Consider the following 27,708-nt stretch of genomic DNA (forward strand, 5'->3'; position numbering starts at 1 on the left):
ACACCTTTTCCCCTTTATTTTAGTAACAGTATTGATAAATATGCCACCCAGAAAATCCAATGGGTATGCCTGGGTGACTACCCTCCCTGCCCATTGTTAACCTCCATTAAGTTCTAGGTCAGAGCTATTTTCTCAACATACCACTAGAGTGCAAGCTCTTAGGAACAGGATCTCCCCATAGAAGACTATAGGATAGTGCACCCATACCGACACCTTGGCTTTATCTCATACTAACAGACAGGACCTCAGGAGATGCAGAAACACAGTCAGCCACCACTATAGGACCCAAGAACACAATGGCACGAGAAGATTTAAGAGGAGACAGCGGCGATATCCCCCCCCCCCTGCAGTTCCGTTACCGGCCAGTAGGAGGCCTGTGTGTGCATTTCCTGGGCTGAGACTCACTTCCATAAAGTGAAAGTCGTGTTGGATTGTGTGGATTTCTCTTTTGTAATTTTTCCTGCCCCGGATTGTCCCTATTTTACCCCTGTACCTGGTGCCCGGGCCCCCAGGAGGAGAGGGGACCCCCACTGGACTGCACTTTATCTTAGGGGGGCCGCAGGAAGAAACCTCCTGCAAAATATCTTGCTATGGGTAAGTGCTATGTTAAAGTCATGTCTTGTACCCTTTATCTACCCAGATCGCCCTATAGACTAAAATCGGTGCATCTGAGCTCCCCCCTGCTGCTGTGGGTTGTGGGGGGACCCTCAGCTGCTGTAAAATGGGGGTAACACTAAAGAGTGGGGCTGGACCTTTAAATTTTAGGCGGTCTGCTGGATCCAGCTCGTAACAAAGACACCTCCCGGCGCCGGGGACTGGTGTAACCCTGTGCTGCCCGGAGTAACCCCGCACTTCCTGGCCCGCTGCTCACCCTTTCCTTCCCAGGGCCGCACTGCATTCTGGGATGTTTAATAGGCTGTTGGGAATCAGGTTTTTAATATTGATTATAATTAAATATGAAGTCCCCTATTAATGACTCGTCGTGGGGGTTGTTCTGCACCCCTGGCATTACACAGGGGCAGTAATATACATGGTGTCACACTGCAGGGGGATGCTAACCGTACCCCTAATGTTGACATATTCATAGTCGACATACATGTTGACATAACATTTAATGTCTGACTGTATAGCGTATGTATTTTGTGCGTCAGAGTACCAGATGTTGGTATTTTGCCGTTCTCTGATGGCATGACTGTCACCTGGTACACAGTCATGGAGTGGATGTCAGGTGCCCAAGGGTAAGTGCCAACTCCACACGTGGTACATAGGACAATATTGACAATGAAACTTTATAGGAGGCAGAGTGTGGTTCATCCCTGGTACCGGGTCAGGTGACTGGCCGCCTGCATCTCCTCCAGTCTGTGCCCTTGTGTTACCCAAGATGCTAGTACTATTCATGTCCCACAGGGACCCTGTGCCCGTTAGTAACCCCAATACCTATCTGTGAGCAGTCTCTTATCCTGTGGTCTGGTTACACAATCAGCAGTCTCTAACCTGACATTACCTGTTGTCCCCCCCAGTAATGGCCCATACACCCCCCTAGTCTGTGAATGATTACTTATTCCACAGGCGTCTTCCCAATAATAACCTGCCCACATCTCAGTAATATGCTGTTGTCCCCACTTTATAGGCATTGTCTAGTGCAGTGGTTCCCAAACGGTGTGCCGTGGCACCCTGGGGTGCTGGGAGGCTCTTGCAGGGGTGCCTCGGGTTGCTGGTCCAAGACCAAATCAAATTATTTATGGTCAAAGTGATAGAAAAAACCAATGGCAGTAATAGAAGATGTGGACAATCAGAGGCACAGCTGGCCCTAATGGTGCCTGTACCGGAGCGATGTGCTCCGTGCAGTGTGGACTAGATCGCATCGCATCTGGTTCAGAACACATGCAGTACACTACAGCCGCGCGTCTGCTAAGGTGCGTACACACAGGGGCGATTTTGTGCAAAATCGCGGGAAATGCCCGCAATGGGAGTGTGCACCGGCGATATATCGCCCCTGTGGTGATCGCTGGTCGCAGGAACATGCTCCTGCGACCAGCTGATTACCACTGCCGGGCTCTCCCGGCAGTTTCTTTTTCATCAGCGACCATCTCTGGTCGCTGATGTAAAGTAGAAACTGAGCAATATATCTCCCCCGTGTGTACACAGCATTAGACTGGATGCGATCTAGTGCAAAAAGTCAGTGTGATGTCATGTGTGCGGGAGAGAGCATCGCATGGGCAAAATGTACTGTGTGTGGGCACCACGCGGACGACAGGTAGGGACTGACCGTGTGTGGGCATCACGCAGATGACAGGTAGGGACTGACCGTGTGTGGGCACCACGCGGATGACAAGTAGGGACTGACCGTGTGTGTGGGCACCACGCGGACGACAGGTAGGGACTGGCCGTGTGTGGGCACCACGCGGATGACAGGTAGGGACTGGACGTGTGTGGGCACCACGCGGACGACAGGTAGGGACTGACCGTGTGTGGGCATCACGCAGATGACAGGTAGGGACTGACCGTGTGTGGGCACCACGCGGATGACAAGTAGGGACTGACCGTGTGTGTGGGCACCACGCGGACGACAGGTAGGGACTGGCCGTGTGTGGGCACCACGCGGACGACAGGTAGGGACTGACCGTGTGTGTGTGCACCACGCGGACGACAGGTAGGGACTGGCCGTGTGTGGGCACCACGCGGACGACAGGTAGGGACTGACCGTGTGTGTGTGCACCACGCGGAGGACAGGTAGGGACTGGCCGTGTGTGGGCACCACGCGGAGGACAGGTAGGGACTGGCCGTGTGTGTGTGCACCACGCGGAGGACAGGTAGGGACTGGCCGTGTGTGTGTGCACCACGCGGAGGACAGGTAGGGACTGGCCGTGTGTGTGTGCACCACGCGGACGACAGGTAGGGACTGACCGTGTGTGTGCACCACGCGGACGATAGGTAGGGACTGGCCGTGTGTGGGCACCACGCGGACGACAGGTAGGGTCTGACCGTGTGTGGGCACCACGGGGATGACAGGTAGGGACTGACCGTGTGTGGGCACCACGCAGACGACAGGTAGGGACTGACCGTGTGTGGGCACCACGGGGACGACAGGTAGGGACTGACCGTGTGTGGGCACCACGGGGACGACAGGTAGGGACTGACCGTGTGTGGGCACCACGGGGACGACAGGTAGGGACTGACCGTGTGTGGGCACCACGGGGATGACAGGTAAGGACTGGCCGTGTGTGGGCACCACGGGGATGACAGGTAGGGACTGGCCGTGTGTGGGCACCACGCGGACGACAGGTAGGGACTGACCGTGTGTGGGCACCACGGGGATGACAGGTAGGGACTGGCCGTGTGTGGGCACCACGGGGATGACAGGTAGGGACTGACCGTGTGTGGGCACCACGGGGATGACAGGTAGGGACTGGCCGTGTGTGGGCACCACGGGGATGACAGGTAGGGACTGGCCGTGTGTGGGCACCACGCGGACGACAGGTAGGGACTGACCGTGTGTGGGCACCACGCGGACGACAGGTAGGGACTGACCGTGTGTGTGTGTGCACCACGCAGACGACAGGTAGGGACTGACCGTGTGTGGGCACCACGGGGATGACAGGTAGGGACTGACCGTGTGTGGGCACCACGCGGACGACAGGTAGGGACTGACCGTGTGTGTGTGTGCACCACGCGGATGACAGGTAGGGACTGACCGTGTGTGGGCACCACGGGGATGACAGGTAGGGACTGACCGTTTGTGGGCACCACGGGGATGACAGGTAGGGACTGACCGTGTGTGGGTCAGGTAGGGACTATTTACTTAATGTAATATTTTATTTCAAATTTATCAATTAAAAACATGTACAATAGGGGTGCTTGATACTCTAGGGCACCGTGATTCAAGAAAGTTTGGTAACCACTGGTCTAGTGGCTAAACCACTCACCTCTGTGTCCCTTAGTGCCAACGGAAGAATGGGCCATGCCCCCTGTCCCCCAAAGTGATGACCGGTTTCCCTCTCTGCCTTAAATGGTTTATATATATATATAATCTCGTCTGTTCTCCTAGTGATGCCTCGTCCCCCCTCTCATGCTATAGCAGCTGCTGTAATACCCCCCCTGGTCTGTTCTCCTAGTGATGCCTCGTCCCCCCTCTCATGCTATAGCAGCTGCTGTAATACCCCCCCTGGTCTGTTCTCCTAGTGATGCCTCGTCCCCCCCTCTCATGCTATAGCAGCTGTCTCTAATACTCCCTGGTCTGTTCTCCTAGCGATGCCTCGTCCCCCCCTCTCATTCTATAGCAGCTGCTGTAATACCCCCCCTGGTCTGTTCTCCTAGTGATGCCTCGTCCCCCCCTCTCATGCTATAGCAGCTGCTGTAATACCCCCCCTGGTCTGTTCTCCTAGTGATGCCTCGTCCCCCCTCTCATTCTATAGCAGCTGCTGTAATACCCCCCTGGTCTGTTCTCCTAGTGATGCCCCATCCCCCTCTCATATTATAGCAGCTGTCTCTAATACCCCCCTGGTCTGTTCTCCTAGTGATGCCCCATCCCCCTCTCATATTATAGCAGCTGTCTCTAATACCCCCCTGGTCTGTTCTCCTAGTGATGCCCCATCCCCCTCTCATTCTATAGTGTCTCAAATCCCGCCTCTACCCCCCCTGCACACTATTTACTCCGAGTAATGGTTATGCCCTCAGTGCGGCAGTATTGCACCTCAATATTATAATTGCCCCTCAACATCAGTACGGCCTCCCAGCAGTGTAACAATAATGCCCCTGTATGGCAGTATTGCCCCAACCTCAGCAATTTAATTGCCCCTGTACATCAGTTTTGCCCCTCCGCAGTAATGTAACGATAATTGCCCCTGTACATCAGTATTGCCCCTCCTCAGTAATGTAATTATTGCCCCTGTACACCAGTATTGCCCCCTCATCATTCATGTAATGATACTTGCCCCTGTACATCAGTATTGTCCCCTCAGTAATGTAATGATAATTGCCCCTGTACATCAGTACTGCCCCCCCTCAGTAATGTAATAATTGCCCCCCCCTCAGTAATGTAATAATTGCCCCTGTACATCAGTATTGTCCCCTCATCCGTAATATCAGTATTGCCCCTCAGTCATGTAATAATTGCCCCTGTACATCAATATTGCCCCCTCCTCAGTAATGTAATGATAATTGCCCCTGTATATCAGTATTGCCCCCTCAGTAATGTAATAATTGCCCCTGTATATCAGTATTGCCCCCTCAGTCATGTAATAATTGCCCCGTACATCAGTATTGCCCCCTCCTCAGTAATGTAATGGTAATTGCCCCTGTATATCAGTATTGCCCCCTCAGTCATGTAATAATTGCCCCCTCCTCAGTAATGTAATGATAATTGCCCCCTCCTCCCGGTGATGGCCGCCCCGCACCATGGCGGCCCCGGGTCCCCCCTCCCCGGCCTCTCCTCACGCCGACCCCGGACTGGTTCTTTCTCCCCGATCCCTGAGCCCTCCCGTCCCCGAGCCATGCCTCAAGATGGCGGAGCTAGCGGAGCTCAAGGTACCGGGGAGAGGGGAGGGCGCCGGGCACAGCGGGTCTCCACATGCCGGGCACAGTAAGGGGGAAGCTGGGGAGCATCCGGGACACGCCGGGGATCGGGCCTAGCAGTGGGCGGGGCATGTGCACTGTCCCGGCGTTATATGTGTAGCAGATACCCCACCACCATGCCTCCCATGACCCTCTCCAGGAGGGGGGCACATTGCTCTGTTTCTAGACTTCTCAATTTATGATTACCATCACCTCTGTTCAAACACATTTATTTTCAATTAACCTGTTTACAACAGGTGATGGCAGTCATTAATTAAGAGGAAAGTCCAGAAATAGAGCATTCTGTCATACCCCCCCCTCCAATCTGTCCCAGCATTCTGCCTACTATACAGTATATACCTCCCTGTACCCCCATCTGTAACCCAATCTGTCCCAGCATTCTGCCTAATTAGTATATACCTCCCTGTATATACCTCTGTCCCAGCCAGCATTCTGCCTAATATACAGTATATACCTCTTTGTACCCCCCCCCAATCTGTCCCAGCATTCTGCCTACTATACAGTATATACCTCCCTGTATCCCCATCTGTCCCAGCATTCTGCCTACTATACAGTATATACCTCACTGTATCCCCATCTGTCCCAGCATTCTGCCTACTATACAGTATATACCTACCTGTATCCCCCCATCTGTCCCAGCATTCTGCCTAATATACAGTATATACCTCCCTGTATCCCCATCTGTCCATACCTACCTGTATATACCTTTCTGTCTCAGCATTCTGCCTACTATACAGTATATACCTCTCTGTCCCAGCATTCTGCCTACTATACAGTATATACCTACCTGTATATACCTCTCTGTCTCAGCATTCTGCCTACTATACAGTATATACCTCTCTGTCCCAGCATTCTGCCTACTATACAGTATATACCTACCTGTATATACCTCTCTGTCTCAGCATTCTGCCTACTATACAGTATATACCTCTCTGTCCCAGAGTTCTGCCTACTATACAGTATATACCTACCTGTATATACCTCTCTGTCCCAGCATTCTGCTTAGCATACAGTACATACCTCCCAACATGACCTTATCCAGGAGGGACACAATGCTCTGCTCCTGGGCCTCCCTCTGACTGTATGATTACCAGCACCTGTGCTGCCACCTGTCAGCAATTACCACGTGCAGGTGCTGGTAATCATTCAGTAGGAGTGAATTGCTGGTGTCCTTCTTGGAGAGGGTCAGGTTGGAAGGTATGCATCCGAGTACCACCCCCCCCCCCCCTCCCCAACTGTCCCTGTACCCCCATCTGTCCTGGCATTCTGTCTACTATACAGTATATACCTCTCTGTCCCAGAATTCTGCCTACTATACAGTATATACCTACCTGTATATACCTCTCTGTCCCAGCATTCTGCTTAGCATACAGTACATACCTCCCAACATGACCTTATCCAGGAGGGACACAATGCTCTGCTCCTGGGCCTCCCTCTGACTGTATGATTACTATCACCTGTGCTGCCACCTGTCAGCAATTACCATGTGCAGCACAGGTGCTGGTAATCATTCAGTAGGAGTGAATTGCTGGTGTCCTTCTTGGAGAGGGTCAGGTTGGAAGGTATGCATCCGAGTACCACCCCCCCCCCCCCCCAACTGTCCCTGTACCCCCATCTGTCCTGGCATTCTGTCTACTATACAGTGTAGACCACATGGTTTATGCCCCCCAACTGTTTTCCTGTAACTCCCCCTACCCCTTCCCAACTGACCCTGCATGCCCCTAACATATGTCTCTGTATCTTCCAATCTGACCCTGGAACTCTGCCCCCCAATCTGTCCCTGCACCCCTCTCCCCACCTGTCTCTGTTTCCCTCCCCCGCCATTTGTAGTTAGGCATATGGGCTATTTATTCATTATCTTTGGGTATTTCCTGATGTGAGACAGTATTTTACAGAAATATGGCATAGTTCAGTGAGCAACTTCTGAGAAATGACACAAAGTGGGAATGAAATAGCGTTACACGCCACACTAATTAATGGGTGCTCGTTGGGAATTGTTTTTGGTTGCCCATGAATGATCTTGCTTGTCCTGACCAATAGACCATGTTTAGCACGTTAGTCCCGGTTAGCGCCAAACCGCAGTGTGAGTGCACCAATACAAACATCTCATACATGTCCCCTCAGGAGGCTGCCAACAGAAAGGTGTGCGCTGGCGCCATTTGTGATTGAACAGGCAGGTGAATTGCTACATTGGGCGCCCTTTAATTAGTGTGGTGACAACACAACTAGACTCAAAGATTGTAACATTTAGTTAAAGAGCAATACTAGAAGCATCACCATGGTTTGGCGGTGGATAAGTGTCCTCATAACCCTTCTCTGTGCTTCGTCCCACCAGCATATGGTTATGAGCTTTAGAGTCTCCGAGCTACAAGTTCTCCTGGGCTTCGCCGGCAGAAACAAGAGCGGACGGAAACACGAGCTGCTCAGCAAGGCCCTCCACCTGGTAAGGTCTGGCTGCAATCCCACCATCCTGATGAAGATCAAAGAGCTTTACCGTAGGAGATTCCCCCGCAAGGTCCTGAACACGGCAGACGTAACAATGCTGCACATGCAGGCCGGGGCACTTCCCAACTCCAGCTCACTGACGCAAGGAGCCGTGTGCCACCTGGGATATGACACCGGCGCCATCTCTGGCACGGTGGCGCCTTCTATGTTGCCCCCTATACCCATGTTGGGCCCCAAACATGAAACGGACATTCAGCACCTCTCCCCGCCCATTCACCCGGTGCACCCGGACGTTAAGATGAAGAGGCTCCCCTTCTACGACGTCTACGATGAACTTATCAAACCCACCACGTTGGGTGAGTCTGGCACTCCTACGTTGTATACTGGCAGGTGGTGACTCCGCCTCTATTCCGTGTATGGTTTGTAACCACCTCTCCGTCTCCCTCTCCAGCTTCTACCAGCACCCAGCGGTTTGAAGAGGCCCATTTTAACTTTGCTCTGACCCCCCAACAAGTCCATCAAATCCTCACATCCAGGTTGGTTAGTAGAAATTGTGCTTAGCAAAATGTCTGCCCAAAAATGATGCTAAGTACCTCAGATTGCAGAACCTTAGGTGCCCATACACGGTGCGAGGGTGCCGCGTGATGCGCTAATCTCTCTGCTTTTTGAACTAGGTTCGGATTGCATCACACACAAATCGCAAGCGATGCCTTCTAGTTCAGAACGCACAGAAATATTGTACCGTGTATGGGCACCTTCCTTCTGATCAGCAGTGCTTACTACTATAACGTGTGCATTTACACTTTCCTTATTTTTACACGGTAGAATATGTATACGATGCGCTTTGAGAAATGCTGTAATACCGAAACCCATTTTCTGATTGGTGTTTTTATTTGTTTTTCTATTACAGAGATATATTACCTGGTGCGAAATGCGATTATACAGTCCAGGTACAACTGAGGTAAGTAGTACCACACAAGAGGTTGATAAATAAAATGGAGGACCTGGGATTAGGGGCAACTATCTGCAGATGGGCAGGGAACTGGCTGTGTAATAGAGAACAGAGAGTGGTTGTGAATGGTGCCGTATCAACTATGACACCAGTACTAAGTGGAGTGCCCCAGGGTTCGGTTCTAGGGCCCATCTTATTTAACATTTTTATTAACGATATTGGGATGGGGTTACTCAGCAATTTATCCATCTTTGCGGACAATACAAAACTGAGTTATTAAATCAGCAGAAGATGTCATTGCACTTCAGAGCGATCTTAACAGTCTAGATGAGTGGGTTAAAACGTGGAAGATGAGGTTCAGTGTGGACAAATGCAAGGTCATGCACCTTGGGAGACACAACCAGTGTGCAAGTTATAACCTAAGCGGGGAGGCATTGGGTAGATCAGTACTCGAAAAGGATCTAGGAGTCCAAATAGACAACAAACTGGGATGTAGTGCTCAATGTAATATAGCAACAAACAAGGCAAACCAAATTCTCGCATGTATTAAAAGGGGCATGGAAACTAGGGACTCAAAAGTAATTATGGCTCTGTACAAATCATTGGTTAGACCACACCTCGAGTACGGAGTACAGTTCTGGGCCCCACACTATAAAAAGGACATCATAGAATTAGAAAAAATCCAAAGAAGAGCAACAAAGCTTATTAGGGGAAAGGAGAATTTAAGCTAAAAGGAGAGATTAAGCAAGCTAGGACTATTTACACTAGAGAAAGGACGTTTAAGGGGGGACATGCTCAACATGTATAAATACATTAGGGGCCAATATAAGGAACTGTCAGGTGCCCTTTTTACTGCAAGAAAGGAATCTAGGACGCGTGGGCACGAGTATAGATTAGAAGAAAGAAGATTTTGTTCCCTCAAAAGAAAACATTTCTTTACGGTCAGAGCAGTCAAACTGTGGAACTCTCTTCCTGGAGAGTCTGTCTTTCTGTCTTTTACAAGGGATAAGCTATTAAAACCCAGGTGGAACTCGATGGACGCAAGTCTTTATTCAGCCTTATGTACTATGTAACTATGTCCAGTGATTATTAATGATCTCCCACTTCTAACACCAAGTAACCTCCCAGCCACTTCTACTAATCTAGTTTACATGGAGGGGTGGCCAGTAGCGTGGGTCCTAAATCTGGTGTTAGCCAATGCGATTTACTGGAGGCCATTGTGTTCCTTTCATTCTTACAACCGTTTTATTTTTTTAACTTTCATTTTAACATGGTCAACGGTACCAAAAAATACAATAAGTGCGGTTTTAGAATAAAGTAAAACTGACAAGCTACATAATCTGGGTCCCACGCCCAATCCAGTCCTGAGACTCTTGCCTGTCTGACACATTTGTGCTGTATAGTGATTTCCACGTATTCATTGGCGTTCTATGTAATCCCTAGTAATACAGTCCCCGCCAATTCCCCAGAGGGGTGCGGTGGGACTCCAGGCTTTCAGCAGGGCTGATTTTAGCTGCTTGCTCCTTCCAGGTTCTGCCTTTGCGAGACCAGTTGTCCTCAGGAAGATTACTACCCTCCCAACCTGTTTGTGAAAGTGAACGGGAAGCTCTGCCCTTTGCCAGTAAGTAAAATGGCCCCTGTTCTTCCAAGGCTGCATCCCCAGAGCTGATATCGAGCAGAAGGATCAGTGTCGCTTCTGTGTCTGGTCCACACGAGTAGGATTACCGACCCTTGTGTGGCCACCAGAAAACTTCTGATTGGTGTGACCTGGCTGAACGTTAATAAAACTCTTTCTTCTCCCACATCTAGGGTTACCTGCCCCCCACCAAGAACGGAGTGGAGCCTAAGAGGCCGAGTCGACCCATCAACATTTCCCCGCTGATACGACTGTCGTCCACCGTCCCTAACACCATCGTCGTTAACTGGTCATCGGAGTTTGGCAGGGTGAGCGATAGTCTGTCCTCCATGGATGAAGGTGCATTTGGTTTCCAGCACAACTTGTAGTCAAGCATCAGTTCTTGACAGACGTGAACATCTGGATATATTTAAATGTGCGAGATGATTGGACGTCCTAGTTGGTCAGCAGTGCAAAGCAGCCTTGCAGCACTTGCATTTCCGCGGGGTTGGTAGCATAAACCACGGTGGTCCAACCACGCTTCCACTAGTTTTTAAACAACCGATTTTTCATTATAATTTGAAAAATGGATTTATTTGATTTCTAGATAAGGGCTCTGCTTTCCCAGTGCTATGATCATCTGTACTCAAGCAGAGAGGTACACTTGTATCAGAGTATTAGAAGACATCATTTTGTGTCTGGTGCCCTCTCCTGCCCATCCTGACGCCCTTTCTCCTGCGTGCCTTTCAGAATTACTCTCTGTCCGTCTACCTGGTCAAACAGCTGACGTCCGTCACCCTGCTGCAGAAACTGCGGGCGAAAGGCATCCGTAACTCCGACCATTCCAGAGCCCTGAGTGAGTCCACGCTCCTTTACCCAGCTCCGCAGCTTCCTAGCCTGGGACCTCTGCCCGCTCACCCACCTCTGCTTTTCATGTTTTTCTAACCACAGTAAAAGAAAAGTTGACGGCGGATCCAGACAGCGAGATAGCCACCACCAGCTTGCGGGTGTCCCTGATGTGTCCGGTGAGTCCCCAAGTCCTGTCCTGGTGTATACAGAAGTGCTAATTGCCACAGTTAGGGAATGCTAAAACTGCGGCAAGGCATGCTGGGATGTGTAGTTCCACAACAGCTGGAGGGCCACAGTTTGGCCATGCCTGATATAGACTCATGTTGTGTGCCATCAGAGCACCCGGTGACCATAATCTCTATCCACAGCTCGGGAAGATGCGGCTGACCGTGCCCTGTAGAGCCATTACTTGTACACATCTCCAGTGCTTCGACGCTGCCTTGTATCTCCAGATGAATGAGAAGAAACCAACGTGGACGTGTCCGGTGTGCGATAAGAAGGCGCCGTACGATATGCTTATTATAGATGGGTGTGTTTCTATTCTTTATCATTTAGATGGTACTGTCTGTCTGACTTTGGCAGATGTATTACCTCCACGGCCAATCTCGCCCAGCCACTTGTCCTTCTCAAGGAGGAATTCAGTTGGCTGCTGATAGCCGACATTATTTGGGATTTTGTTTCACCAGCTCGGAGACTGAAGAAACAAAATCTACGATATGTGTTTTTTGGGTTTTTTTTGCGTCCACAGAGGTGGAAACAAAGATTCTGAAATTTATCCCGCTTCTTGTGCGCTTTTTTTTTTTTGGCACAGGTGTGGGAACATTTTGCTATATTTCCCCCCAATAAGTGAGTTTTGTTCTTTCTCCCCTCTATACTTCAGCCTCTTCATGGAGATCCTCAACTCCTGCACAGACTGCGATGAGATCCAGTTCATGGAAGATGGGTCCTGGTGCCCCATGAAGCCTAAGAAGGAGAAGCAGGACTTGTCCTCGTCGTATGGTGGGCTTGATGGTAAGCTGGTCCTATATCTCAGTCGTATTATTGAGGTCCAGGTTGGTGGAAGATGACTCCCGATCTCCTCTTTCAGGCACTATCTACAACCTCAGCTCCGACCTCAAGCACAGTTCAGAGACCAAGAAGAAGGTGGAAGTCATAGACTTGACCTTGGATAGCTCATCGGAGGAAGATGAGCCCCCGGCCAAGAGGCAGTGTCCTGTCACTTCGGCAACTAGTCCCTCGCTCGGATCCAAAGGGTAACTAAAAAGATCTTGTGGGGCTGGTATAACTAGGGACATATAGGTCACATTTTATTGTTCTGATTTTATTTTAGGGTCATCAGCGTTGACCATCAAACGTCATCGGTTCTGAGAAGCCCCCCATTGACAACAATAGGCAGCGACTACCTGTCCAGCCTTCCTATGCCTGATTACCACCGATCGTTTGCAGTTCCAGGTGACCTCCAAGGTAATGAGGATTTCCTTGTAGCAGCCCAGGATGTAGAGTCGTCGCCTGTGGACTCACATCTCTCCCCAGTCCTTAGATATGTTCTTTTTATGGTCCTCCCTGTCTGCGTTCTAACCACCTGCTGTAAACACTATTATATAATTGTATACACGTGTCCTTATCATCGGGCAATTTTGATCATTTTGGATTCTTTTTTTTGTCCCTCCACCTGCAGGCCTCGATTTGTTCTCCTTCCTTCAGACAACTGAAAATCAGGTGAGTGGCTTCAAGTGACAAGAAGGTGCCACAACAAGTTGCTCAGTGCATATTGCCATATTTCCAAGAAAGTCAGTCCCTTATATTGATTTGTCCTGTTACAGTTGAGGGATGGGGTAGGCTTTCCACACCATGATATGTTGTCATACAACACTGATTGTATACTGTATATGTATATAGCCCCTGGGGATCTCATCATCCCAACGAGTAAATGCTGAGATTGTAGGACTGGCGTAAGTCTAATCTAGAAGTTTAATGTGAATTAATTCCTCGTAGATGGATGTTTGAAGATCAGCGTTTTTGTCCCGTTCCTCCCCCCTGATATTTATCTCCTGTTGCCCTCTCTCAGCATTACAGCCCATCTGTCATCACCTCCTTGGATGAACAGGATGCGCTGAGCCACTTCTTCCAGTACCGCGCTCCACCATCCCACTACATGAGCCCGCTCAGCCAAGCCATGGTGGGGTCCCATGGGCCCAGTAACAGCAGCAGCCGAATAAGCAGCATTGTCTCCACCAGCACGTTACGGGAAAGCCACGGACACAGCGGCTCGCAGAACTCCACGTCCACGCTGCCGGGGTGCAGACCGGACATTATATCATTGGACTGACCAGGAGCAGGGGACTTGGGACTTGGCAGCCATGCCCGGTGTATATAAAACAAGACATTGTTGGCTCTATTTAAAGATGCAGAACCCTTCTTCTTGGGTCTTGTGGGTTTTTTTTTCTTTTAAAAGACATTATAAATGGATCTCATGGAAACCAGCTAAGCTCTAATTCCATAGGTGCCGTTCAGCCGGGATGTACAGAGACCATGATGCATTACGTGCAATCAGCCCAGCAATGATCTGTGTATTGTAACTGCCACAATCTTACGTTCTCATGTATGGCGGATGTAGGCCTGTAGTGACCGGAATCTGGCAGCAGGATATGTGCGGTGTCCGGGATCTGGCGGCAGGATATGTGCGGTGTCCGGGATCTGGCGGCAGGATATGTGCGGTGACCGGGATCTGGCGGCAGGATATGTGCGGTGACCGGGATCTGGCAGCAGGATATGTGCGGTGTCCGGGATCTGGTAGCAGGATATGTGCGGTGACCGGGATCTGGCGGCAGGATATGTGCGGTGACCGGGATCTGGCGGCAGGATATGTGCGGTGACCGGAATCTGGCAGCAGGATATGTGCGGTGACCGGGATCTGGTAGCAGGATATGTGTGGTGTCCGGGACCTGGTAGCAGGATATGTGCGGTGACCGGGCGCTGGCAGCAGGATATGTGCGGTGTCCGGGATCTGGCAGCAGGATATGTGCGGTGTCCGGGATCTGGTAGCAGGATATGTGCGGTGACCGGGCGCTGGCAGCAGGATATGTGCGGTGACCGGGCGCTGGCAGCAGGATATGTGTGGTGTCCGGGACCTGGTAGCAGGATATGTGCGGTGACCGGGCGCTGGCAGCAGGATATCTGGCAGCAGGTTACGCGCGGTGACCGGGCGCTGGCAGCAGGATATGTGCGGTGTCCGGGATCTGGTAGCAGGTTAAGCGCGGTGACCGGGATCTGGCAGCAGGATATGTGCGGTGTCCGGGATCTGGTAGCAGGTTAAGCGCGGTGACCGGGATCTGGCAGCAGGATATGTGCGGTGACCGGGCGCTGGCAGCAGGTTACGCGCGGTGACCGGGCGCTGGCAGCAGGATATGTGCGGTGTCCGGGATCTGGTAGCAGGTTAAGCGCGGTGACCGGGATCTGGCAGCAGGATATGTGCGGTGACCGGGATCTGGCAGCAGGTTACGCGCGGTGACCGGGCGCTGGCAGCAGGTTACGCGCGGTGACTGGGCCTTCCAGTGCACGTTAGAGGCTTGTAGAAGAGAATGGGTGCTGTAGTCCCTGGACGTCAAAGTGACACACGGGTTATTGATAAATAGAGTTCTAGCTCTGTGTTACCAGGAGCTCACACCCTACAGTAGGTCTGACCAACTTGTGGCTCTGCAGCTGTTGTGAAACTACAAGTCGCTGCCACAGTTTTGTTATTACGGAATGCTAAAACTGGGTATGCTGGAACTTGTAGTTACACAGTCGCTGAAGAGCCGCAAGTTGGTCAGCCCTGCTGTAGGGTGTTATCCGCTGTGAGTGCCTTGCATGCTACCTGACTACAGACCCATGAAATGAGGGCAGTACGGGTCCTCTCTACAACACCTGTAGCCATAGATCCAGGTGGCACCTGCTGTTTAACAACTACAACTCCCATGAGCAAGCCTGCAGTTGCCTACATGAGCTTGCCCTGCGCCGTGCTGGAGTCCTCCCAGCCTTCTCCTCGCTTGCTTGTCCATTACTAGGAATTTCATTGTCCCTGTGTCACACCCCGTTGTGGTCTGTGAGCGTCAGGTGGCCAGGGCTGAAACAATGGTATGACGACAAGAAGAAGCAGTGGACATGGGCATCGTTCCTCATCGATGCTGCAGCACAATATCAAGTACTTGTTGGTAATGAGCCCCTAGGGATTAACGAGCCTCACAAGCCTGGTGCACAGAATCTGACCGCGGACCAAATTGTGCTTTTAAATGTCCACTCTTTTTTAACGTTTATCTGCGCCACTTATATGTAATAGAGGAACAGATGAGTATCTAGAATAAGCAGCTAGAATTTGTCATCCATAAGTAGAGTTTGTGTTGGAATAGTTGACCATTATGGACAGTCACAGAAGAATGAACATCCCATATCCAGCACTAATCTCCTATGGAAAGTAGGGCTCCATCTAGAGTCAGGGAATAGTACTGCACTCCAACATTATGAACTTTTTGTGTCTAGTGTTTGCTGACGTTACTGCATACTATTCCCTGCATACATGGTCTTTCCTTGTATTATATGTATTTTTTTAAGCTAACTGTTTCCTTAGTCACTGTACAGAGAGCAGTGTGGCTATACATGTATATGTTTTCATTTTATTATGTACAAACTCCAAAGACTGCCCTATTTTTTTGAGAAGTCATGTTGCCTTCAGTTGCCGGATATAAGGCCCTTCCACACAAGGGTTAACTCCGCAGCTGTGGTGTAATATCCAGCTCATTTCACCTATTTATGTATTTAAATATGTAATGTATTTAGTCTTTCTGGTTTTTACTGGCGGAAGTAGAGATAATTCCTGCAAGATTCTCCACAGACTCAAGAAAACAAATGCAAAAGGTTTTTAAAGAGGAATAAATCCTTTTTTATTTATTCAATATATTTGTCATGTCATGGGTGACCACTGCCTCCAGGGCGGCGCTGTGTGGTGTGAGATGCTTTGCATATCACTGGTTGTATCAGACAGAGATGGCTTCCTCCGGGAGTAGGGTATTCAGCCACAAAGCCAGTGCGTACTTGGTCCCAGTGCTCACGCGTTCCACATCTTCCCCATCAGTGGGTGCAGTGTTCAGGAGAATGGCCAAGTCCAGCTCCTTCTGTACCAGCGTGCCACCTTCCACCTCTGTAATGCTATAAGGATATTGGGTACTGCTTTCCTAGCACGGCGCCCATCTCATTGATTGTATGCCTTAAGTTTAAGGTACTTTAGGCATACAATCAACACGATAGACCCGATTTTTTAATCTCGTGGATCTTATGCATACATAAGATAAAAAAAATAGTGAGCCCCCAATAACCATTGTTAACGCCACCAGCACTATCAACGCCAACCCGAAGCGTGGCGAGCGGCGGCAGTACGCGTCCTCCGACCTTTTCATACCCCCACTATCCACGTCGGTTGATTTTATATAGTGTGGCGAGCGCAGCGAGCCACCAAGCCCGAAGCGCGGCGAGCGGACGTGAACTGCTTTACATGTATTCTGCATCCGCTCGCTGCGCTCGCCACACTATATTAAATCAACTCCACGCCGACGGAGATAGTGGGGGTATGAAAAGGTCGGAGGACGCGTACCGCTGCACTCGCCACGCTTCGGGTTGGCGTCAATAGTGGGGTGGCGTTAACAATGGGGGGGCATTTCACCCATGAGGGGGGGTTAGCAAATAAAATTGGGGTTTTGGGTGCTTTTTACATCGATTCCAATGTAAAAATCTCGTCGATTGCATCATCTCATGCAACTTATGCCGCACAAACACATAAGATGCATGAGATGCTTGAGATATCAGCCCCACACATACAATCTAGATCGTGGGCGCCGTGCTAGGAAGCAGTACCGGATATTGTGCTCATTTACAAACTGCAGCAACCCCTGCACTCTTGGCAACAGGTGGAGCAATGTCATTATATCTGAGTAGAGTACACGCCATTTTACCATCTAGCAGTGCTCATCACAGTGATCTTCAGGTCTATATATGTTCCCTTCCTAATAACTGGCAGTAGTAGGAGGAGCTATGTAAATTGTCTGGTACAGACCCTCCTTATGAACATGTAGCAGTGCTCCTCACAGTGATCTGTATATATGTACATTTATGATGGCTCCTCCCCTCATAACCATATCTAGCACTGCTCCTCACAGTACCTGTTGGTTGAGACACTAGCACAAGTCTGTGCCATTACCCTGGAGGATAATGTTGACTGAATGTATACAGTCGCTATGTCGACAGTGGCTTTTCCCATTTATTATCCTAACCCCAAACCTAATATAGTTGACATGCTCTTACATACTTATTTCCTTGATATGTTAACTTACTTCAAGGAGGTTTGTGAGCCCGGAACATTCTTCCCAGAATCCTTCAGTCCCTCCTCAGTGGCGACGATTCTCTCTACAATCTGCGGGTCCAGCCAGACGCAAGCGCTCACCTCCTGCTCGTCTGGGCAAAGCTTCTCCTGGTAAAGGGAAAAAGACCGAGTTCAACCTGGGAAAGGTTTACTTCAGACACAGTGGGCGCAGTAAGTAGATCTCTATTAATAGCTGCATTTTACTGTAACCTACCTGTAGCGCCTGGTGGGTCTCGGTGGATGAGACAAGCAGGTAAGTAATGATATGATGGCGTGTAGGCAGGCCTCTGCTCAGTAATGGCGGGAACACAGACTAGGGAGAAGAAGAGGCGGCTTCACAAATGTAATGAGCATAGCCACTTTTTCCAACCAGGAAATTAATTTAGAAGACAGAAAGGCCCCCGCCATTCACCCAAGAAGTGATGTCATAAGACCATGGATCTACTGCACAGGCAGGAAGTGATGTCACGAATATCACACACACACATAATAGGAAGTGATGTCAGAAGACCATGGATCTACTGCACAGGCAGGAAGTGATGTCACGAATATCATACACACACACATAATAGAAAGTGATTTCAGAAGACCATGGATCTACTGCACAGGCAGGAAGTGATGTCACGAATATCATACACACACATAAAAGGAAGTGATGTCAGAAGACCATGGATCTACTGCACAGGCAGGAAGTGAAGTCACGAATATCATACATACACATAAAAGGAAGTGATGTCAGAAGACCATGGATCTACTGCACAGGCAGGAAGTGAAGTCACGAATATCATACACTCAAAAGGAAGTGATGTCAGAAGACCATGGATCTACTGCACAGGCAGAAAGTGATGTCACTGAATATCATACACACATAAAAGGAAGTGATGTCACCAGACTAAGGCCAGTATTCAATGAGAAAAATTTGGGTACTTATGTATTATCTGGGCTCCCATGTTAAATGCACCCCTTTTTTCATACCCCTACTATCCAACTACGCATGAAGTTGATTTTATATAGTGTGGCGAGCGCAGCGAGCCACCGTGCCCGAAGCGCAGCGAGCCCCGCGAGGGGACGCGGTCTCATAAGAAAAACGGGAGCCCAGATAATACATAAGTACCAAAATTTGCCTTGTTTTATGGCGAGTTTGTGCTATTTTCGCGTTGGAAGGAGCATTTTGCTCTCCAAAAGTGAACCACCCTATTCAATGTGATATTTTCGCCGTCTTTTTAAGTGATTTTCGCCGTGTCTCTCCTTGTAGCAATTCTCCATCTTTTAATGGAGAACTGGAATGTGAACTTTTAAACTAAAAGGTTTTTTTTTTTTAATTTTGGTGTCAAAAAATCAGGATTTTTTTTTCTGTGAAGGGGCATGTTATTTTTATTCATGTGCTTATAGCACATGAATATATATTTAATAAAAAAAAAAACACACAGCAGCCAGCAGGGGGCCGGAGCTCTCGAGCCGCTCATTAGATATTCATATATTCACTGCATCCGATCATTACATATGCATGATCGGATGCAGTGAATACACGGTCCCCCGCTGGCTATAGGGGGGGGCAGCTTGTGCTGCCTGGGTCCCGGGGAGCCCCCTCCCCTCCACATATGTTCTGGGGCATCCAGGGAGACTTTAATCTCCCTGGATGCCACCGTCCCCCGGCTCCCTGCCAGCTCTCTGCTGCGGACGCTCGTCAGCTGCAGGGGTTAAGACTCGCCGCGAGTGGCGACGAGTCTTAACCACATTGAATAGTGGGAGTAGGAGTGGCAGCGAGCCCTCCGGAACACGGCGAGTGCATGGTGAGAGAAAAAATCTCTCGCCATGCACGGAGAATTATTCTCATTGAATACTGCCCTAAGGGGCACATTTATCAAAAATTATTTGCGGCCAAATCCCTGAAAACACCCCTTTTTTGAGGGTTCGCCGTAAATATTAAGTATCCACCAAATGTATCAAAGGGGAATCTCTGATCCCTGCTGCAATCCCCCCATAGGTTTCTATGAGGGATGTAAAGCTGACCGATGTATCATCATCGAGCAGCAGCACATCGCATCCCTGGGCTATTGCCATTCTGAGATGGCAATAGCCCATTGTTGCCTATGGCTACGGGATCGCACTGCTTCGGCAGCAGTGTGGTCGGCGGGGGGGTCAGATCTAACACCCCCCCGGCGGCAGTGCGGTTGGCGGGGATTCAGCGCTAACTGCGCATGCGCAGACCCCCCAGGCTTCCGCCTCCGGGCATCGCAGGGACTGCTCTATTTGGATCCCTAAGGTATGATACATACCTCCAATGGGATCGCATTTTACAATGCCATCCTGGGTGGTAACATTTGCGATCCTTGATAAATGGGCCCCTAAATATCTTTCACACATAAAAGGAAGTGATGGCAGCAGACTGAGGGGCAGATTTATTAAGCTCGGTGAAGTGATAATGTTGCTGGTACTTTATCACCGGCCAATCAGCTCCTAATTGTGAAGTTATAGGCTTGGTTTGAAAAATGACACAAAAGGAAGTGATGTCAGAAGACAGAATGGTGTCTACCACATAAAGGACATTTGGGTAGATGTACGAAGCAGTGATTATAACGGAGGAGAAGCAATAAAGTGCCGGGTACTTTATCACTGGCCAATCAGCTCCTAACTGTTAAGTTACAGGCTGGGTTTAAAACGAGACAGGATCTGATTGGCCGGTGATAAAGTACCAGACCCTTTATCGCTTTTCCCTTATCACTGCTTTATTCTTCTAAATTCCCACACACATGGAAAGTGATGTCAGAAGATAGACTGGCCGCCACAACACACAGGAAGTGATGTCAGAAGATAGACTGGCCGCCACAACACGCAGGAAGTGATGTCAGAAGATTGAGTAGGCCCCGCAACACACAGGAAGTGATGTCAGAAGATTGACTAGGCCCCACAACACACAGGAAGTGATATCAGAAGATAGACTGGCCCCCACAACACACAGGAAGTGATGTCATAAGATTGACTAGACCCCCACAACACACAGGAAGTGATGTCAGAAGATTGACTAGACCCCCACAACACACAAGAAGTGATGTCAGAAGATTGACTAGGCCCCACAACACACAAGAAGTGATGTCAGAAGATTGACTAGGCCCCAGAACACACAGGAAGTGATGTCAGAAGATAGACTGGCCCCCACAACACACAGGAAGTGATGTCAGAAGACAGCTGCACATTACCACAAGTCATAGAACAAAACAGAACCATTTCATACAGAATTTACCTCCCAAAGGCATAGAATCCTCCAGGGGTGAGGGGCTTCCCGAAGATTTAATCCGGTTTCCTCCTGCAGTTCCCTTAAGCCAGCTTGGAGCAGCTGGTAAGACACACAAGAGGGTTATTGTGGACCATTAGTTGTCCCAACTACGCGAAGTAGGAACCTGGTAATATGCTCACCTGCTCTCCTGGCTCCATGTGGCCTCCTGCGAAGAGAGAGGCAGAAGATGGCTGTAACATGGGCCAGATGTGGGGTACACTATTCAGGGTGCTCAACCTCATGTTCTCTACCACCTCTGCTACCTCCACTACCCCTTTTGTGACAAAAATAAGCCCAGAGCCCCACATGGTCCATAATGGTCTCTAACCGTTAAAGTTTGCCCCCACACACGGGTTTATAAAGCCACTTGGTGCCACCGCCAGGACCAATGTTCAACTTAACCACACTCGCAGTGCAGAAAGGCCAATAGTGAGGACAGTAATCATCCCATCGGGGGCCACCCTGAGATACATACGTTCATGCCTTGTGACCTGGGCAGGATACACACCTGGGGGCACCCACACATTGGGGAAGAGGCTGAGGGCTTTGGAGCGTCTCGTCAGCAGAACCTTGTTGTTGGCGGACTGCAGTAAGACCACAACCCCCACGTCCACACCTCGGTCGCGTATCATCTCCGGTATGGAAGCAGCCTGATCGGAGCTAAGGTTCTTAATGGGGCAGAAGGTGGGTCTCTGCGGGAGAGGAATTTGGAAGAGTTTGCTTTATGTGAGTCCATTACAATGGTCATCATACACTCACATCTCATGGGTGGATTAAGGGTTGTGGTAATCTCCCTGCTACCTGCTCTGAAACCTGAAATAACTATATTGCCATGCTATTGTCAGGCTTGTTAGCAGCTACGTTTTATAGGTCTATCTTTATGATGTCTCCTTTGCGTCCGGAAGCTGCGTGTCCTGGCGGACCGTCCACAGGCTACTTGCGTGACAGCCAAGAGCTGCGTGTCCCGGCGAATGTCCCCAGGCAGCCCCCATGTACTTCTCTGCAGGCTCATTTCTATCTCAGCGGCACCACGGCCACGCAAATTTTTCTTAAGGGAGGGGGAACAATAAGTGCTGAATTCAGAAGATAAGTGGCCCAGCGGCCAAGCGGGGGCTGAACTTGGGGCCCTTCTGATCGTCGGAGCCGGGGTCAGCTGTACCCTTTGATCCCCCCTGTCACCGGGCCTGGCCACCGTGTAGTTCTCTGCAGGCTCATTTCTGTCTCAGCGGCACCAGGGAGCTCCCACCATAGAAGTCGGGCAGTTGCCCATTCTACCCCTGGCAACAAACATGTAAATTCCCCCTGGCAATGAACATTTAACATCCCATGGCAACCTCCTGGCAAAGAGCATGTAGGTAAGTGGCATTTATGTGGCATAACGTAATGGGCATTATGGCGTGTGGCCTAATGTGTCATGGGCATTATGGTGTGTGGCATCATAGTGTGTGGAATAATATGTAATGGGCATTAAGGTGTGTGGCATAATATGTGATGGGCATCACGGTGTGTGGTATAATGTGTAGTAGGCCTCACGATTTGCGGCATAATGTGTATTAGTTGTCAGTTCAGAAGTGAGACTATCTGCACTGGGGGCAGCCATTATATGGGACTTCTTGCCACCAATATGCCCACCATTTCTCCCTGCTCCACACAACTACTAGTGCTTGAGGGGGTGGGGGCCCTCCAGAAATATCAGTGTATGGGGCCCCAAGATTTCTGTTGCCGGCCCTGGGTATAGGGTGGGAGAGGACACAGTGTGAAAAGGTGGGTGCAGGGTGGGAGAGAATGCATGGTGGGGGGGATGCAGTGTAAGAGGGAAGTGCAGGGTTATGGGCCCCATACATCAGCAATAAATTGTGACAATTCTCCATTCTGGAGAGGAACGCCACAATTAATTTTTAATGTGTGGGCTCCTCCTTCTGGCGATCCCGATCAAAAACTGTCCGGGATCACAGAATTAGATTTTTAAACATGTTTAATAATCTGGTATTATCGGCGGTTCTTTTTTATATGTGTGGGAGTCCTTATAATGTGGGGTGCAGGTTGAGAGGAGGGGTGCAGGGAAGGTGAGGATGTAGGGTTAGAGGGTATGCAGGGTGGTAGGGGATGCAGTGTGAGAGGGAGTGCTGGGTGGGGTAGAATGCAGGGTTAAAAAGGGGGGGTTCAGGTTGAGAGGTGGGGTGCAGGGTGGGTGAGGACGTAGGGTAAGAGGGTATGCAGGGTGTGATAGGATGCAGTGTGAGGGATTGCAGGGTGGGGTGGAACGCATGGTTAGAAGGTGGGGTGCAGGGTGGGAGAGGGAGTGCAGGGTGGGAGAGGATGCAGTGTGAGGGATTGCAGGGTGGGGTAGAACGCATGGTTAGAAGGTGGGGTGCAGGGTGGGAGAGGATGCAGTGTGAGAGGGAGTGCAGGGTGGGAGAGGATGCAGTGTGAGAGGGAGTGCAGGGTGGGGTAGAACGCATGGTTAGAAGGTGGGGTGCAGGGTGAGGGGAGGGCTGCAGCGTGGGAAAGGATGCAGCGTGAGAGGGAGTGCAGGGTGGGAGAGGGGGTGCAGGGTGAGCTCTCTTGTATGGCTCCAGCAGCAGCAGGTATTGGAAACAGGCACACACCATGCGGGCACTCAGCAGTGGCAAGCAGGCAAGCACAAGAGCCGGGCACATGTCAGAGCTGGGACACGGCTGCGGTAGTGTAAGGGCTTTTTCACACACACTTTTTCCGGCTATAGCTGCGGCTATACTGAGACCACCATCTGGCGCATCGCTGGGACCTGGCTACGGTAATAATGAGACCGGTCTCTGGCGCAGCGGTGGAACCCGGCTACGGCTATACTGAGACCATCATCTGGTGCAGCGGTGGGACCTGGCTTCGGTAATAATGAGACCACCATCTGGTGCAGCGGTGGGGCCTGGCTACGGTAATAATGAGGCCAGCCTCTGGCGCAACGGTGAGACGTGGCTACGATAATGAGACCGGCCTCTGGCGCAGCGGTGGGACCCAGCTACGGTAATAATGAGACTGGCCTCTGGCGCAGTGGTGGGACCTGGCTACGGTAATAATGAGACCGGCCTCTGGTGCATCGCTGGGACCTGGCTACGGTAATAATGAGACCGGCCTCTGGCGCAGCAGTGGAACTCGGCTACGGTAATAATGAGACCGGTCTCTGGCGCAGCGGTGGGACCTGGTTACTGTAATAATGAGACCGGCGTCTGGCGCAGCGGTGGAACCCGGCTACGGTAATAATGAGACCGGCCTCTGGCGCAGCGGTGGGACCCAGCTACGGTAATAATGAGACCGGCCTCTGGCGTAGCGGTGGAACCCGGCTACGGTAATAATTAGACCGGCCTCTGGCGCAGCGGTGGGACCCGGCTACGGTAATATTGAGACCGGCCTCTCGTGCAGTGGTGGGACCTGGCTACGGCAATAATGAGACCGGCCTCTGGCGCAGCGCTGGGACCCGGCTGCGGTAATAATGAGACCGGCCTCTGGCGCAGCGGTGGGACCCGGCTACGGCAATAATGAGACCGGCCTCTGGCGCAGCGGTGGGACCCGGTTACGGTAATAATGAGACCGGCCTCTGGCGCAGCGGTGGGACCCGGTTACGGTAATAATGAGACCGGCCTCTGGCGCAGCGGTGGGACCCGGCTACGGTAATAATGAGACCGGCCTCTGGCGCAGCGGTGGGACCCGGCTACGGTAATAATGAGACCGGCCTCTGGCGCAGCGGTGGGACCCGGCTACGGTAATAATGAGACCGGCCTCTGGCGCAGCGGTGGAACCTGGGAGGGAGTGTGACTGTGAGTGACTTAAGTCAGCTTACAATCAACGCCTGATGTGGGCGCAGAGTGGCGGCGGGGACGTGTGGGATGTGGACATGGGGGTGAATGCAGCTCTTTTTAGTGTCACCCCACTGAAGGGTGTCACCTGGGTGCGGGCTGCACCCCCCCAGTGACGCCACTGACACACACACAGGACTGACAGCATGGAGCAGAATGAATGGGACACAGGTACCTTTATGGGGATTGTTTTCTGTACAGTGCACAGGCTGATGTTAGCGACACATACGGACCTGCAGCTGCGCTTTGCTGGACCCGCTGAACGGCTGATCCGAGATGATGAATCGATTCTGATCCAGTCCGCAGTTCACGACCGCTCTGTCCTGATGGCTGCCGCCATACAGCCCGGTAATGCCCTGTAATAATGATGTACAGCGTCTTATATAGCACAGCAGATTCCGTTACAGTGTCTTATATAGCGCAGCAGATTCCGTTACAGCGTCTTATATAGCGCAGCAGATTCCGTTACAGTGTCTTATATAGCGCAGCAGGTTCCGTTACAGCGTCTTATATAGCGCAGCAGGTTCCGTTACAGTGTCTTATATAGCGCAGCAGATTCCGTTACAGTGTCTTATATAGCGCAGCAGATTCCGTTACAGCGCCTTATATAGCGCAGCAGATTCCGTTACAGTGTCTTATATAGCGCAGCAGGTTCTGTTACAGTGTCTTATATAGCGCAGCAGATTCCGTTACAGCGCCTTATATAGCGCAGCAGATTCCGTTACAGTGTCTTATATAGTGCAGCAGATTCCGTTACAGCGTCTTATATAGCGCAGCAGATTCCGTTACAGTGTCTTATATAGCGCAGCAGATTCCGTTACAGGTTCTTATATAGCGCAGCAGATTCCGTTACAGTGTCTTATATAGTGCAGCAGATTCCATTACAGCGTCTTATATAGCGCAGCAGATTCCGTTACAGTGTCTTATATAGCGCAGCAGGTTCCGTTACAGCGCCTTATATAGCGCAGCAGATTCCGTTACAGTGTCTTATATAGCGCAGCAGATTCCGTTACAGCGCCTTATATAGCGCAGCAGATTCCGTTACAGTGTCTTATATAGCGCAGCAGGTTCTGTTACAGTGTCTTATATAGCGCAGCAGGTTCCGTTACAGGTTCTTATATAGCGCAGCAGATTCCGTTACAGCGTCTTATATAGCGCAGCAGAATCTGTTACAGCGTCTTATATAGCGCAGCAGATTCCGTTACAGCGTCTTATATAGCGCAGCAGATTCCGTTACAGCGTCTTATATAGTGCAGCAGATTCCGTTACAGAGTCTTATATAGCGCAGCAGATTCCGTTACAGTGTCTTATATAGCAGCAGATTCCGTTACAGTGTCTTATATAGCGCAGCAGATTCCGTTACAGTGTCTTATATAGCGCAGCAGATTCCGTTACAGTGTCTTATATAGCGCAGCAGATTCCGTTACAGCGTCTTATATAGCGCAGCAGATTCCGTTACAGTGTCTTATATAGCGCAGCAGATTCCGTTACAGTGTCTTATATAGCGCAGCAGATTCCGTTACAGTGTCTTATATAGCGCAGCAGATTCCGTTACAGCGTCTTATATAGCGCAGCAGATTCCGTTACAGCGTCTTATATAGCGCAGCAGATTCCGTTACAGCGTCTTATATAGCGCAGCAGATTCCGTTACAGTGTCTTATATAGCGCAGCAGATTCCGTTACAGTGTCTTATATAGCGCAGCAGATTCCATTACAGTGTCTTATATAGCGCAGCAGATTCCGTTACAGCGTCTTATATAGCGCAGCAGATTCCGTTACAGTGTCTTATATAGCGCAGCAGATTCCGTTACAGTGTCTTATATAGCGCAGCAGATTCCGTTACAGTGTCTTATATAGCGCAGCAGGTTCCGTTACAGTGTCTTATATAGCAGCAGATTCCGTTACAGCGTCTTATATAGTGCAGCAGATTCCGTTACAGTGTCTTATATAGCGCAGCAGATTCCGTTACAGCGTCTTATATAGCAGCAGATTCCGTTACAGCGTCTTATATAGCGCAGCAGATTCCGTTACAGTGTCTTATATAGCACAGCAGATTCCGTTACAGTGTCTTATATAGCGCAGCAGATTCCGTTACAGTGTCTTATATAGCGCAGCAGATTCCGTTACAGTGTCTTATATAGCGCAGCAGATTCCGTTACAGTGTCTTATATAGCAGCAGATTCCGTTGCACTTTACAATTGGAAACAACAGTGACTAAACAAACCGACATAGAGGCAGGAGGGCCCTGCTCGCAAGCTTACAATCTATAGCTACATAGACAGAGGGTCTGATACTGAGACACACAGAATACTGTATGCCAACTGGGCGCTGCAGTCTAACGGGAGTATCCATCAGCATTCTGGGTCTGGCAGGGAATCGCTCTGGGAAACGCAGCCACATTCAGGTCAGACCTAGGACGTGGTCCTTCTCAGACATTTCCATAACCCGCCATTGTTACCTGCACAAACTGCGCACACTGCAGCAGAGAATTCTCTTTCCTCAGATAAACCAGGACGCGCTTTGCAGACTCCATCTTGGCTGGTCACCGACTGCCCACTTAATTGGCATTATAAATAAATTTCTCTCTGCCAGCAGAAGATATATCCTGAGCAGGTGGGTCACTCGGTGTGGGCGCTTGCTATATACCTATTCTATATATTCCCTCAGTGACATTCCGCAGAGCATTCTGCAAACCTCAATTGCACTAATACTATATATACACCCTTGTGCACTTTGTAACAGGAAGCAATGCTCACCCAGAATCCTTTGCGA

The 27,708-nt window shown here is 50.3% G+C and overlaps 2 protein-coding genes across 5 annotated transcripts; one reads left to right on the forward strand and one right to left on the reverse strand.

Annotated features, from left to right (window-relative positions):
• Positions 1 to 336: 336 nt before the first annotated feature.
• On the forward strand, positions 337 to 16,366 carry PIAS3 (protein inhibitor of activated STAT 3). 3 transcript variants are annotated; one of them, XM_083167353.1, is made up of 14 exons: positions 337 to 594; positions 7,910 to 8,375; positions 8,471 to 8,555; positions 8,930 to 8,980; positions 10,502 to 10,592; positions 10,781 to 10,915; positions 11,337 to 11,442; positions 11,538 to 11,611; positions 11,804 to 11,964; positions 12,316 to 12,446; positions 12,523 to 12,688; positions 12,766 to 12,899; positions 13,114 to 13,154; positions 13,504 to 16,366. In XM_083167353.1, exons 2-14 carry the CDS (start codon positions 7,913 to 7,915, stop codon positions 13,762 to 13,764), a joined length of 1,899 nt encoding a protein of 632 aa, XP_083023479.1. In that variant the 5' UTR covers positions 337 to 594; positions 7,910 to 7,912; the 3' UTR covers positions 13,765 to 16,366. The 3 variants fall into 3 exon arrangements, with proteins under 3 accessions (XP_083023479.1, XP_083023480.1, XP_083023478.1); XM_083167354.1 differs by lacking the exon at positions 337 to 594 and adding an exon at positions 1,151 to 1,238; XM_083167352.1 differs by lacking the exon at positions 337 to 594 and adding an exon at positions 5,365 to 5,526.
• On the reverse strand, positions 16,328 to 27,663 carry NUDT17 (nudix hydrolase 17). Of its 2 annotated transcripts, none has more exons than XM_083167357.1 (8): positions 27,395 to 27,663; positions 25,170 to 25,292; positions 21,612 to 21,795; positions 21,244 to 21,269; positions 21,071 to 21,163; positions 18,041 to 18,139; positions 17,798 to 17,934; positions 16,328 to 16,611 (listed from the first exon to the last, which is right to left on the reverse strand). In XM_083167357.1, exons 1-8 carry the CDS (start codon positions 27,467 to 27,469, stop codon positions 16,542 to 16,544), a joined length of 807 nt encoding a protein of 268 aa, XP_083023483.1. In that variant the 5' UTR covers positions 27,470 to 27,663; the 3' UTR covers positions 16,328 to 16,541. The 2 variants fall into 2 exon arrangements, with proteins under 2 accessions (XP_083023483.1, XP_083023482.1); XM_083167356.1 differs by having other exon boundaries at positions 16,328 to 16,619; positions 27,395 to 27,658.
• Between the last annotated feature and the right edge of the window lie 45 nt (positions 27,664 to 27,708).

This window comes from Crinia signifera, chromosome 12 (genome assembly GCF_055691185.1).
Source record: "Crinia signifera chromosome 12, ASM5569118v1, whole genome shotgun sequence".
NCBI lineage: Eukaryota > Metazoa > Chordata > Amphibia > Anura > Myobatrachidae > Crinia > Crinia signifera.

What these genes read in the sequence shown, in the direction of transcription:
- PIAS3 (XM_083167352.1), top strand. Translation starts at nt 5,398, where the DNA reads ATGGCGGCCCCGGGTCCCCCCTCCCCGGCCTCTCCTCACGCCGACCCC. An exon ending in ACAGTCCAGGTACAACTGAG is followed by an intron (nt 8,981 to 10,501) that starts GTAAGTAGTACC and finishes TGCTCCTTCCAG; the next exon opens with GTTCTGCCTTTGCGAGACCA. An exon ending in GGTCATCGGAGTTTGGCAGG is followed by an intron (nt 10,916 to 11,336) that starts GTGAGCGATAGT and finishes CGTGCCTTTCAG; the next exon opens with AATTACTCTCTGTCCGTCTA.
- NUDT17 (XM_083167356.1), bottom strand. Translation starts at nt 27,469, where the DNA reads ATGGAGTCTGCAAAGCGCGTCCTGGTTTATCTGAGGAAAGAGAATTCT. An exon ending in GGATTCTATGCCTTTGGGAG is followed by an intron (nt 18,140 to 21,070) that starts GTAAATTCTGTA and finishes TCTTCTCCCTAG; the next exon opens with TCTGTGTTCCCGCCATTACT. An exon ending in AGACCCACCAGGCGCTACAG is followed by an intron (nt 17,935 to 18,040) that starts GTAGGTTACAGT and finishes TCCCTTTACCAG; the next exon opens with GAGAAGCTTTGCCCAGACGA.